Source organism: Triticum aestivum, chromosome 1D, assembly GCF_018294505.1.
Source record: "Triticum aestivum cultivar Chinese Spring chromosome 1D, IWGSC CS RefSeq v2.1, whole genome shotgun sequence".
Classification (NCBI taxonomy): domain Eukaryota; kingdom Viridiplantae; phylum Streptophyta; class Magnoliopsida; order Poales; family Poaceae; genus Triticum; species Triticum aestivum.
This window is the reverse complement of record NC_057796.1, coordinates 124,446,562-124,459,789: the sequence shown is the minus strand read 5'-3', so window position 1 is coordinate 124,459,789 and position 13,228 is coordinate 124,446,562. Positions and strand designations below refer to the sequence as shown.

Sequence of the window (13,228 nt, the reverse complement as noted above, 5' to 3'; positions counted from 1 at the left end):
GTCCAAGAGACACATGCAAAAAAAAAACACATGGCATTGAGGAGGTGTGTGCAACTTTGTGTTGGTTTTGCATGCACCTCCTCCACATGATCCAACCAACTTTTGTTGCGCAACGTGCAACAACTGTTATACATGAAAATAACATACATGGCTATATATTTGATTTCTTTGCACATAGTAGAGAAGATATATCCTACGTTCTATTAAAAAAAAGAAACACATAGCTAAAAGACGTAATAGTGTTTTGGTTTTGCGAGCAGTCAACTCTCCAAAAGCTGCGTCGTCTTCATAGTTGCAGAAAAGAGTGTGCGCGTGCTTGTTAAAAGCTCGTCCACCATCACGTATCGGGGACATGAAAAGGAAAACAATAGTGCCCTGCATGTTACTGTTTGTATGTTGCACCATGACAACAACATACATGAGTACATAAAATTGTTTGCAAACTTGCGTGTTCACATGTGAAACTTGAATAAACCCCATGTGTGTAACTATGAAAACCATAAAAAGCACACTTGACAACATGCTAGGTCCTTTCATTGCACCTAGCTTGGTCATAGTGTGCAACTTATGTGTCCATTTGTGCAACTTGAATAACCTCTGCGTGCAACTATGAAAACAGAAAATTGCGAAGAATCCATTTGGGGTGTTGGTGAATTCGACGGCGGCCATATTAATCCAACATGGTGAGCTTCTACGATGGCCCAGCCTGGCTAGGCCATCGGAGAAGACGATGTTGATGCATGGCCCTAGACAACAGCAAGTTCGATCTCTGATCTGGACTTGGCGTACAACCGCATGGCAATTTTGTGTAAGGTGTTCTTAGGGTGTCTTTGTGTTTGGCTAGGGAGAATTTGTCGGGGCTTTTCCCTGTTTTAAAATAAATGTTCTCCCCACCCTATCCCCGTTCCGTTGGTGTCCTCATCAACGACGGAGTGCGTGTAGTTTTGTGTCTTTGGTGGCTCTTCTGGGATCCGGTCGGTTTAGATTTCTGGTGGTTTCGCTTGAAATTTGTCGACTTTCGTGGTATTCGAAGTTTCTATAGGCTCTTATTGACATTCTCTTCTCTGAGGCAGTGATTTGCTTTGCAGATTGTGGCCATCGCTATGTCCTGGTTCGCATCAACGACTTCGCCGGTCGCTGCTTTTACAAGCTTCCGGGTTTCAAGAAGTTTGCTCTGTCAAGGCGGAGGCCCAGAGACGGCATCGAGCTTTGCTCATGGCACGCCGTTGATGGATGCAGGAGGAAGAAGACTTGAGCACCCTAAGGTTTTGATTTTTTTCTCGAATACGCACGAATGTGCGTACATATATTAAAAGAAGGAGAGGGAAAGACACCCCGTCCACGGTTATTTACAACACGCTTATACAACGCATTTCACCCCACATCATCTTAACGGATTACTCGCCCTCGATCCACCCATCTACTCCTACAAAAGCGATCCGAATGTCTTCATGTAGAATGCCCGCTTGTCTCCATGCCACACACTCGGAGGCAATCCGTCGTAGGATATGCTGCTCGTCGGTCTCATTTTTGTATGAATGTGTTGGTAAGGTATTGTGATTCTTAATATATGCCTTAGTAGGACTTTAAAAAATATATAGAAACGATTCAGCAAAGTTTAGAAAATAGTTTGGAAAAAATGAAACAAAGTAGATCATCAACCATCTTGTCCCCAACTTAAAAAAAAACATCTTGTCCCCATGACGAATGTTCAAAAGAAATAAAGAAATGTCCCCACGAAGATGGTCTCGTGCTCATCAGTGAGCCTGTGATTGCGGTATGCCGGCACTCTTCCTTCCACGTAAACGCACCCAGAAACACCACGCCGCCGCCCGAGCCCAACCCTCGCCAAATCGCCAATAGCCCCCACAAAGCTCCACCCGACCCACCACCCGCAAATCCTAACCCTAACGCTCCTGGCCATCACCGCGGCCGCCATGGTGAGCGAAGCCGCCAACGCCGGCATCGACCGCGTGCTGTGGACGGAGGCCGAGATCGCCACGCGGGTCGCCGAGGTCGCCTCGGAGCTCGCCGCCGACATCCGCCGGCTCGCGGAGCCGGCTGTCGTCGTGGGCGTCGCCACGGGGGCGTTCCTCTTCCTCGCTGACCTGGTGCGGCGCGTCGACGTGCCGCTCGCCGTCGACCTCGTGCGCGTCGAGTCGTATGGCGACGGCACCGAGTCCAGCGGCCGGCCCCGGGTCACCGCTGACCTCAAGGTCGACGTCGCCGGGAAGCACGTCGTGGTGGTTAGTGCCTCGAGCCTCACTTTTTTTCCACGTTTGTGTGGCCGCGGCGTTCGTGTCCACCAGGCGTTATCTGCTTAGGCTCGTCCTTTTCTGTGATTGTTGCTTTCGTTGTGGTCCTATACAAGGTTTTGGGTCATGCACCGGCGAGAGCTGGGGAATTTCCGCTACCCAAGCAAGTAGAATCACGCTACCCAAGCAAGTAGAATCATAGAACTACAAAGAAGTGACGCTTTGTCCCTTGAATCACCTAGTAGTTTAATCTGGTTGTGTCATCTGAACTGGCGTGTCACATTGTTCGGCAGAATTGAGTTTCTTGGTAGCTTACTAAATGCTGAATTTTAGTTGTACCAACATGACTCCATCCAAGGAATGAACGTTTGTTTCCTGGTCTTAGGCAGTGAATTCTCTCCCACATTGTTTATTGTGGTAGAGTTGAGCTTGTTGGGAGTTGACTAGATGCAGAATTTTAGTTATATAAACAATATCACTACATGACTGGGAAATCGAAGGAACAAACATTCTTTCCCTGGTCTTACGGAGTGAATGCTCTCCCTCTGTCGATCTGGAGAAGAAGCAACATGAGGAAGAGGCGGAAGGGGAGCTAATCATCCGGGTCTGGGGAATAGGAAATTTGAGTAAGAAGTGGTAGGAGGGGCTGGAGGACGTGATGAGCAACTCTGGCCACGGTGTTCTGGACTACAGCGAGATGGGGGTGGGAGGAACTCATCACCACCGGATGGGTAATTCTAGCGACACCCTGTGACGGTGATTACAGCCAGCGACTGTGACTGGAGAGGAAGAAATGGGAGGTGGTGGCTAGGGTTCGGCCAGTAAGGCTGCAGCTGTACAGCGAACTCTGCACTTATAGTAGTTTCCTTACAAGAAGCCCTTTTTTCTGTATAAATAACTGGCAAGAACCTGGCTCCTTTTCTCAGTAATCTTTTAGTAACTTGAAATATTGACTGTTGGATGAAGCCAGTCAGACGGTAGAGAGTTAGCAAATCCAAGCACTGTTGGCTTTTGGATATCGTCTTCACTAAACCTGATTCTGCTAAGATTCCCTGGATGAGCTTAAGCACAATGCATGATATGCACAAAACTGCATTTCTCTTTGTTCTAAACTCTTCCATAGTTCTCTTCTTTTTTCTTCTAAAAAATGAATTGAAATTCCTTTTTTCTAATTTTTACGGTTTACTTTATGACTTTTTTGCTTCAAGGTTATGGCAATACCTTCATGAAGTCCATTTGTAGCTACTCTAAACTGCAATACGAGATACTTAATATACAAATATGCCGGATATATTTCACATTAGTTTTATGTAGTATAACCAGTCTTTGAATATGTTGTAGCTGTAATTTGTTTTTTCAATACGATGATGTATGAGAATTAAATCTACATCTTGTACTTCATGCATATGAAGGACTAGAATATCATCAAAGAACTAGCCATGGACAGGGGTGCGTGGAAGTTAGCTATCCACGTGCCAGAACCATGACTTGATTTTGTGATCTTGTGTGTTTCAACTCTAGCCTGCCCCAATTTGTTTGGGACTGAAAGGCTTTGTTGTTCTTGTTCTTGTTCTTGTTCATGGACATGTTACTCCAAATTTACTGTGTGTACCTAAGTGGTGCTGGTGGGTTGGGCGGTGGTGGGTGTTATGTCCATTTGTTTTGACTGCGAGTCTGTTCTGGTGATTATCCATTCATTGATGATGGTTTTGCATCTTGCAGGTTGAAGATATTGTGGACACAGGGAATACTGTTTCCTGTCTCATTGCCCATTTACAAAAGAAAGGAGCACTGTCCATATCAGTTTGCACTTTCCTGGACAAACCAGCAAGGAGGACAGTCGATTTTCAGCTAGTGGGGGGTGGAAAATTTTACAGAGGCTTCGAGGTAGAAAGATCACCCCCTTTAACATTCTGCTATATGGCACAAAGCCAAACTTGGAACCTAAAGTCCTTAGAGGCTACTCCCTCCATTCCTAAATATAAGTCTTTTTAGACATTTCAAATGGACTACAACATACGGATGTACGTAGACATATTTTAGAGTGTAGATTCACTTATTTTGCTCCGGATGTAGTCACTTGTTGGAATCTCTAGAAAGACTTATATTTGAGAACGGAGGGAGTACTTTGTAAAATCAATTATGATTTTAGTTTGCCTCCTCCATCTATAGCAAATCGTACTGACAAGCTATCCTACAGTATCAGTCCCTTAATTAATCGCCAAACTGTTTGTGTTCCTCTGCAGTGCCCCGACAGCTTTGTTGTTGGCTATGGTATGGATTATGCGGAGCTCTACCGCAACCTGCCCTATGTTGGAGTTCTCAAGCCTGAGATGTACAGTAAGAAAACTGACAACTAGGCCGGAAGCAGACAAGACTTGCAACCCCTTTTGCAAGAGCACATAAATTTTGAAGAAACACAAACATTTCGGTTTTTATATTTGTAGGCAAATTGTGCTTAATTTTGCACAAGACATGTTCCTTTCTTCATTTGGGCTGAGGGAATTATTCTGTTCCTCTAAATAAGCATAACACGAAGCATTTTGCCCATATGCTGCAACCATGAAGAAAATCTATCTGGTTGTATGACATGTTCCGTCGTCCATTCACAGATCACAACTGGTCTGCTTGTAAGCTATATACTCGTCAAGTTCCTGCAAAAAAATTAGAGAGTGTTTATCTCCTTATTTATTGTGATGAGAACAAAAGGGTTTTCCAGAATCGTAGTGGGGTTTTCCAGAATAGAGTACCCGCAGGCCGTTAGAAACTTTGAAATGCTATTTCCTTTTTGATGGATATTTTTCTTCTGTGGAACATGAGGTTGAAGTGTCCCACTCGGGATGTAGTGTGCCACTGCAATCCCCCTGTCCTGTCCTCTTTTTCCTCGTTGTGGCCACAGCTCCGGCCATGGCGATGAGCTTCTTGTCCACCGCTAACGCATCGTTCGTGCCCTTCCGCCGCCTCTCCCGCCACAAGCCCACCGCCACCCCCTCGCTCCAGTTCCCCACCAATCGGCGCCGCTCACCCTCCTGCTCCCTTCTCCCTCCCCAGCACCGGCGCCTCTCCTCTTCCAAGGCCCCCACCACCAACCTCCTCTCATCAATCACGGCCGCCTCGAGAACACTGCTCTTCCTGCTCGTCGCCTCCATCCTCTCCCTCTCCGGCGTCCGGCGCCCCCTCCCGTCACTCGCCGCCCCTCCCCCACCCACGCAGCAACCGCAAGACGACACCAAGGGGCAGCAAGAAGAAGAACCCGACCAAGGGGATCAGGAAGAGGAGGACGAGGCGGAGTGGTTTCGGAAGGAGGAGGAGGAGGTGGAGGCGGCCTGGATGCAGCCAAGCGACGAGGAGGAGGAGGAAGAGGACGATGACGAGGTCCAGATGTACCTGGAGGTCCTGAGCGAGGACCCGGGCGACGTGGACGCGCTCAAGTGCGTGCTCTTCGCCAGGATGCGGCGCAAGGACTGGGGCGGCGCGCTGCGCTACGCGGCGCAGCTGCGGGAGGCCGAGCCCGGCGAGGTGGAGTGGCGGCTCATGGAGGCGCTGCTGCACGAGCTCAACGGGGACATCGCCACCGCCGAGCGGCTCTTCCAGGAGGTCCTCGCGGAGAAGCCCCTCCTCGTCCGGGCTCTCCATGTGGGTACACACACGCACGCTTTCTTCCTTACTCTCAGTTTGCTCTTGTTAATACGATGATTAGACTGGTCACACTCTATGTGTTAGGAAGATCCCTTTTGGGAAATGAAATCATTATTGGTAGGAGCTCAAGAGAAGAGTAATTGTACCATGAGCATAGGAAGATCCCTTTTGGGAAATGAAATCATTATTGGTAGGAGCTCAAGAGAAGAGTAATTGTACCATGAGCATTGTTGCAAATCGCCGTAATCTTTTCTAGAGTATGGCAACTTCTAGATGCCAATTTTGTAACAGTACAATGCTAAAATTTCTCAAGGAGAAACACCAATTTAAATTTCTCATACTGTCTAATCTTTGACGACTGGTGCTAATCAGTAGATTTGCATTTGATTAAGAGGGAGCCAAAACTAGGTCTTGCATTTTGTGAAGGTCAAAGGATTTTGTTTGTGTATATACACTACAACAAAGCTCTTCTTGTTTATGTATTGGATGACAGCTGATGTACTATTGGTTAAGCCCTGGTACGCATAAATCCACAAGGGAAACACAGCTGTAGTAGAGTTCGTATGTGAGAGATGTTTGATCCGCATTTGTATTTCAGGCCTTTGCAGCATGCACCGGGCGGTACTGCAACTTGCCATTCTGGTTTTATAACAAGGACAGGTTGCAAATTTGCAATGCGATCATCCATTAGTGAAACTCGCCTTTTACTGCAGTCTTTCCTGGTGTGACATTTACAAACCTAGCTGATGTTTTCCTTTCCACATTCCCCATCTTTGCAGGGACTCGCATTGTGCATGCATAAAAGGCTCGAAGGTCCAACTGTTTTCGAGATGCTGGAGAAAGCTTTGCAACTTGCAGTATCCGAGGAAAGGGTCCCAGAAGAGCGCAACATAAAGCTTCTGATTGCACAGATGCATGTTGTCAAGGTAACAGATCATACCAAAGTCCTGAGCACACGGCACGTTTTGAAGGAGCCTAAACTACGAACGGCAGGAGGAGAACTCGGTTTGGGGCAACTGATTTCATTGATTGGAATAGTTGCTATAAATAGCCTTACAAACAGCTCATGTCTTGCACAAGAAGAATAGCAAGATCAGGCCGAGATCTGTTAGAGATATCCACAATATCTAAACAATAATTAGGCTATCTGTTAACACCCCGCCGCAGTCGATACGTTGGCGCTAGGCAAAACGCATAGACTGGACCGGAATGACTGAAACGACGCCGTAGGGAGTCCTTTGGTCATGATATCAGCCAGCTGCTGAGTAGTAGGCACATGAACGACCCGAAGTTCGCCGAGAGCCACCTTCTCGCGCACAAAGTGAATGTCTAACTCAATGTGCTTCGTTCGTCGATGATGAACTGGATTGGTAGACATGTACACCGCTGAGATATTATCACAAAAGACCACCGTGGCTTTGGAGGGAGGTGAACCGAGCTCATCGAGGAGTTGCCTGAGCCATACACAATCAGCAACGGCATTGGCAACAGCACGATACTCAGCCTCGGCGCTCGAGCGCGAGACAGTGGGTTGGCGCTTGGAAGACCAGCTCACGAGAGCACCGCCAAGATAAACACAGTAGCCGGAGGTAGAGCGCCGTGTGTCCGGGCAGCCTGCCCAGTCCGCATCCGAGTAAGCGACGATGTCGAGTGGAGAGGAGCTGTGGAGCAGGAGACCGGAGCTCGTAGTGCCGCGGACGTATCGGAGAATACGTTTGACGATGGCGAGATGACCGTCACGCGGATCGTGCATGTGTAAGCAGACTTGCTGACGGCATATGCAAGATCAGGACGCGTCATGGTCAAGTATTGAAGGGCACCGGCGAGGCTTTGGTACTCGGAGGGATCGGCAACCGGGTCACCAGTGTCGGCGGCAACCTTGGGAAGGGTGTCGACAGGCGTGGTGGCGGTCTTACACTGCAACATGCTGGCGCGCTGGAGGATCTCCTCGGCGTACTGCTCCTGACCGAGGAAGAAGCCACGAGACGTACGACGCACACGGATCCCAAGGAAGAAGTGCAAGGGCCCCAGGTCCTTCATTGCGAACTCGACCATGAGTTTGGCAATGAGATCGTGGAGCAGTGTCGAGGAGGAAGCCGTCAAGACGATGTCGTCAACATATAGCAGGAGATACGCCACGTCAGTTCCCCGCCGTAGTATGAAGAGCGAAGCGTCAGAACGAGAGGCGGTGAAGCCAATGGTGACGGCGAAGGTGGCGAAGCGCTGAAACCACGCGCGCGGCGCTTGCTTCAAGCCATAGAGAGACTTGACGAGCTTGCAGACGTGATCCTTGCGATGAGCATCGACAAAACCGGCCGGCTGGTAGCAGTAGACCTGTTCGTTGAGGATGCCATTGAGGAAGGCATTCTTCACGTCCAACTGGTGCACAACCAGTTACGGGAGGACGCGAAAGTAAGCACAGTGCGAATCGTTGCCGGTTTGACGACCGGCAAAAAAGTTTCGCCATAGTCGACACCAGGACGTTGGGCAAAACCACGAACGACCCAGCGTGCCTTGTACCGCTCGAGGGAGCCGTCCTCGCGGGTCTTGTGCCGGAAGACCCATTTGCCGGTGACGACGTTGGTGTGGGGAGGCCGAGGGACCAACGTCCAGGTGGTGTTCGACGAGAGGGCGTCGAATTCCTCCTGCATCGCCTGGCGCCAGTTGGGGTCGCGGAGAGCTTCCCGGACGGAGGATGGGAGGGGCGACACCGTCGTGGTGGCGACAAGTCCGTAGCGAGGGTTCGGCTTGAAGACGCCATGCCGAGCGCGAGTGACCATGCGGTGGCGGGGAGGCGACGAAGCAGGCGCCGAGCTGGAAGGCGCGGCGTCGGGCGTCAGGGATGCGGAGCCACGGGCAGCGCGGACGTCCGGCGTCAGGGACGCAGAACCGCGTGTCGAGGAAACCGAGCCACGGGCCGAAGAATCTGAGCCGCGGGCCGAGCCGCGGGCTGAGCCGGCGTCGGGCGTCAGGGACGCGGAGCCGCGAGCTGGCGTCAGAGACGTGGAGCCGCGAGCTGAGGAGGCCGAGCCGCGGGCCGTGGATGGTGAAGAAGAGCGGCCCAAGGACGATCCGCGCGGGAACGGGCTGCATGGCCCGTTACTGTGGCATGCAGGGGGCGCCACATGATCGTCGTAAGCCGGAGGAGGAGCGTCGTGGCTGTCGCGTGATGGAGATGCCGGGGCGATGCTGAAGTCCAGGGAGCTGAAAGGAAACACTTTTTCCACAAAGGTAACATGCCGTGAGAAAATAATGCGCCGAGTCAGTGGATCATAGCAGCGATACCCTTTGCGCCCGTCCGGATAGCCGAGAAAAACACAAGGAGTAGAATGGGGTGCGAGTTTGTGAGGTGCGGTGGCAGTAAGATTGGGATTGCACAGGCAGCCAAACACGCGAAGAGACTTAAAATCGGGGGCACGACCGTGAAGAAGCTCGTAGGGAGTGGTAATGATGTTGGCTGTGCATGGGCGGCGATTGAGAAGGTATGTGGAGGTGGCGAGAGCCTCAGCCCACCATGGGTATGGCATGGATGCATGTATAAGGAGAGTGCGGACACCATCATTGAGTGTACGAAGGATACGTTCGGCCTTGCCATTTTGTTGGGAGGTGTATGGGCAGGTGAGGCGAAGAAGAGTTCCATGGGCGGTAAATAGAGCACGGTTTGCAGTGTTGTCGAATTCTCGTCCATTGTCGGTCTGAAAAGCTTTAATGGAGGATGAGAACTGCGTGCGAACATATGCATAGAACGCCACAAGACGAGCATGAACTTCAGACTTATTACGAATAGGAAACGTCCAAGTGAAGTGGGTAAAGTCATCCAATATAACAAGATAATATTGAAAACCTGAGATGCTTAATACAGGACTAGTCCATAAATCGCAATGACAAAGCTCAAAAGCAGCAGATGTTTTGGTGGTAGAGGAAGCAAAAGGGAGTCTAGTGTGTTTGCCCAAACGACATGCATCGCAGTGCGTGGGTAAACTTTTATTACAACTGAATTTGAAATATTTGGATGCATTGGCCAAAGCTTCAACGCCGGGGTGTCCAAGCCGCTGATGCCACAAAGTTGCAGAGACGGTGGCGAGGAAGCATTGGGGCGTCTGCACGAAGGGGTAGAGGTCGCCGGTGGAGTTACATCGGTGAATAACTCGTCCCGTTGCCAAATCCTTGATAGAGAAACCAAAAGGGTCAAATTCAATGGAAACAAAATTATCACGTGTAAAAGCACGGACAGACACTAGATTTTTGATGAGTTTAGGAGAAATAAGAATGTTTAGAAGGGAGAGAGGGCGAATGGGTGTTCGAAAGTGAACGGAACCAGTACCGGTGATAGGAAGAAAGGAGCCATCACCGACAATGATATGAGAAGGAAAATTGGGAGGGCGAGGGGAGAGTGGTATACCGGAACCGGAGCCCATGTGAGAGGAAGCACCACTGTCGAGGACCCACTCGCTGCCTTGTCCTGCTTGCGCTTGAAGGGCCATCTGGTTCAGCGCGGCGATGAGGGCCGACTGATCCCACTGTGGTGGAGGGGCAGCCGGAGGAGCGGTCGGCGCGGCGTGGACGGCGAGGCCGTGGGGAGCGGCCGGGGTAGGCGGACGTGCGCCGGGAGTGGCCCCGAGGATGCCGGGACCCGCCCAGGCCTGGAACGTGCCAGCGAGGGCAGGTGCAGGCGGGTGCGGAGCAGGTGAACGCGTGCCCACGGCGGGAGGGGCGAACGAAGCCGAGGCGCTGGGAGCGGCCCCCTTCTTCTTTTTCTTCTTGCCCTGACCGGGAGCGGTGGGAGGGCTGGCGTGGGGAACGCCCGCACCGTAGAAGCCCGCTGGCGTCGGGTTGAAGTAGGGAGGCGGAGTAGGGTTGGTGTAGGCTGGCATGGGAGCGCCGGCGGCCTGAAACGCGAGATGCGCCTGGGCTAGGAGTGCGTTGTGGGCGACGATGCGAGCACGGCGGCCGAGGTGCCGCTCTTCCAGGAGCAGGAAGTTGCGGAGCTTGATGAAGGACGGCAGGCGACCGCGCGTCACGTGCGGGACGGTGTGCTGCAACTGCTCGTTGAGGCCGCGGAGGACGTTGTGGACGAGGTCGCGATCACGGACGCGAGAGCCAAGGTCGCCAAGCATGTCGGCCATCTCCTTCATCTTGGAGGTGTACTCGACGACAGAGAGGTCGCCTTGATTGAAGCCGTGAAAATCGTCGCGGAGGTAGATGGCGCGCGTGTCGCGATTGTCGCGGAAGACGCTGCGGATGGCGCGCCAAAGAGAGACGGCGGTGGCGTTGTGCGGCTCCACGATCGCCAGAGTGGAGGCCGTGACCGTGGCGTCGTACCACGAGACGATGGCGAAGTCGTTGAGCACCCAGTCAGAGGTGCCCTGGGCGGGGGAGCCGTCAATGTGATCCCGAAGCCTGAACTTGGAGAGGGTGGTGAGGAATTGGCGGCTCCAGATGCCGTAGTTCTCCTTCTCATAATCCAACGTGACGAGGATGTGGTCACGGATGCGGAGAGCCTGCAGCTGCAGGGTGGGAAGGGTTTGAGTTGCGACGGGGATGCCGAACTGTTTGAAGACATCGTCGTCGGAGTCCGAGGAGGCGGAGGTGTAGCCGAGCAAGCTCATGGCAGCGGGAGGGGAGGTGGCGGCGGAAGCTGGAGAGGATACGATGCGATCTAGGTATCTGATACCATGAAGGAGCCTAAACTACGAACGGCAGGAGGAGAACTCGGTTTGGGGCAACTGATTTCATCGATTGAAATAGTTGCTATAAATAGCCTTACAAACAGCTCATGTCTTGCACAAGAAGAATAGCAAGATCAGGCCGAGATCTGTTAGAGATATCCACAATATCTAAACAATAATTAGGCTATCTGTTAACACGTTTTCTGATTTCTAATGGAATTCCCTCCCGCCTTCGTGGCGCTGCAGGGTGACCTGGATCTTGCATCAGAGAAGCTGAGAACTCTTATTAACGAGGATCCAAGGGATTTTCGGCCTCATCTTTGCCAGGTATTCCTTGACCATTTGCAGGTTTGATATGTTCCCGGGCTCCCATTCTGAGGTCTCTCTTTCCGCTGTGTTTCTTCGTTGCAGGGCATTGTATATGCACTTCTGGACAAAAAGGAAGAAGCAGACGAGCAATTTGACGTGTACAGAAGCCTTGTGCCGGATGAGTTCCCGGACAAGAGTTTTATCAATGATGTTATACTATCGGCCAAAGTGGAGTCAAAAGATCGGCTACAGAAGGACTTTAGATCAGAGTACCTATCTAAAAAGTGAGACCTGAGGTTTTCCTATACCTGAACGGCTCATCATACTTAGTGAGGTAGTTCTAGATCGTTGCGTATTTCTGCGCATACAGTTACACAAGTGCAACGTTGCTATAATGAAGATAAGTGAAGGAGATGTGGATCTCCTGTAACCTAACCAGGTTCCTACAACTTTTAGCTCATTTGTTAATCCTCAAACGCTTGCCACACAACCATGAATTGCATATACATGCGCATGAAATGCTTAAGACCTTCTAATTTCTGACAGAGATGCACCGTTTTGTTAACCTCTCTTCGTCTTAACTGGAGGCTAGTTCCGGAACGAGCGCCGCCGCTCCCTAGTCTCGATGATGAGAGCTGAAGCACTGATGGGTACGAGAACCGTGCTGCTTGTGAATGTCTTCCTTTTGTGCGGGAATACTCGTTAAAGTCATTCGGCTGGTAGATTTGGCTCAATTTTGTGCTATATGGAACTTTTGCATTTTTGCTGTAAGAATAGGCATGGAAACAAAAAGGGAAATCGTGTTTAAAAAAAATTGGAAACAGTTGATCGAACAGTAAATTAGCAACAACTAGTTAAGCAGATGAGATACGTCATACATCACCGCAATGCCTAATGGAGCATTTTTTTTACAGTATGCCACACAGTGCCTTTTGGTTTTGCTTACCGAGATGTTGTATGAAAAGAGAAAAAAACTACTCCATTTATAAAAAAAGGCTTCGCCCCGCTTTATATATAAAGTAAAGATCATCAATAACCCGGTACAACGCATGTCACCAGAACATACGCACACACCCAAGGCAGGATACATAGGCGCTGAGCGCAGCAACACCACACCTAGCACTACATGAGCCACCGGGGGCCTCAACCGTGAACACGCCACCGCGAAGAGAAGAAGCTACATATGACGCACCGTGGGCTCCACGGCGGTGCCTACAGGAAGGTTACGACACCGAAGCGTCGCCGCCGCCCGACCCAGGGATCAGAGTTTCCCCCGGAGCAACACGACAGGCAGTGAGAGCCGTCGTGACGCCTTCAAGAAGGGAACGAGCTTCGCCTCTGCCAGTCCATCCGAAG

At 50.9% G+C, this 13,228-nt stretch overlaps 2 protein-coding genes and 1 long non-coding RNA gene across 3 annotated transcripts; 2 read left to right on the top strand and 1 right to left on the bottom strand.

Annotated features, from left to right (window-relative positions):
- Positions 1 to 1,775: 1,775 nt before the first annotated feature.
- LOC123180716 (hypoxanthine-guanine phosphoribosyltransferase) lies at positions 1,776 to 4,942 on the top strand. The gene is made up of 3 exons (XM_044592831.1): positions 1,776 to 2,246; positions 3,978 to 4,142; positions 4,502 to 4,942. Exons 1-3 carry the CDS (start codon positions 1,938 to 1,940, stop codon positions 4,613 to 4,615), a joined length of 588 nt encoding a protein of 195 aa, XP_044448766.1. The 5' UTR covers positions 1,776 to 1,937; the 3' UTR covers positions 4,616 to 4,942.
- Positions 4,943 to 5,089: 147 nt separating this feature from the next.
- On the top strand, positions 5,090 to 12,419 carry LOC123180715 (protein SLOW GREEN 1, chloroplastic). Its single transcript, XM_044592829.1, has 4 exons — positions 5,090 to 5,891; positions 6,674 to 6,820; positions 11,810 to 11,890; positions 11,975 to 12,419. Exons 1-4 carry the CDS (start codon positions 5,163 to 5,165, stop codon positions 12,158 to 12,160), a joined length of 1,143 nt encoding a protein of 380 aa, XP_044448764.1. The 5' UTR covers positions 5,090 to 5,162; the 3' UTR covers positions 12,161 to 12,419.
- On the bottom strand, positions 9,718 to 10,476 carry LOC123180717 (uncharacterized). Its single transcript, XR_006491205.1, has 2 exons — positions 10,297 to 10,476; positions 9,718 to 10,060 (listed from the first exon to the last, which is right to left on the bottom strand). It is a non-coding gene; the product is annotated as an uncharacterized lncRNA (long non-coding RNA).
- Positions 12,420 to 13,228: the final 809 nt, after the last annotated feature.

Coding starts and splice junctions, on each gene's coding strand:
- LOC123180716 (XM_044592831.1), top strand. CDS start 1,938: ATGGTGAGCGAAGCCGCCAACGCCGGCATCGACCGCGTGCTGTGGACG. Junction 2,247..3,977: donor CCGGGAAGCACGTCGTGGTG/GTTAGTGCCTCG, acceptor TGCATCTTGCAG/GTTGAAGATATTGTGGACAC. Junction 4,143..4,501: donor AATTTTACAGAGGCTTCGAG/GTAGAAAGATCA, acceptor GTTCCTCTGCAG/TGCCCCGACAGCTTTGTTGT.
- LOC123180715 (XM_044592829.1), top strand. CDS start 5,163: ATGGCGATGAGCTTCTTGTCCACCGCTAACGCATCGTTCGTGCCCTTC. Junction 5,892..6,673: donor TCCTCGTCCGGGCTCTCCAT/GTGGGTACACAC, acceptor CCATCTTTGCAG/GGACTCGCATTGTGCATGCA. Junction 6,821..11,809: donor CACAGATGCATGTTGTCAAG/GTAACAGATCAT, acceptor GTGGCGCTGCAG/GGTGACCTGGATCTTGCATC.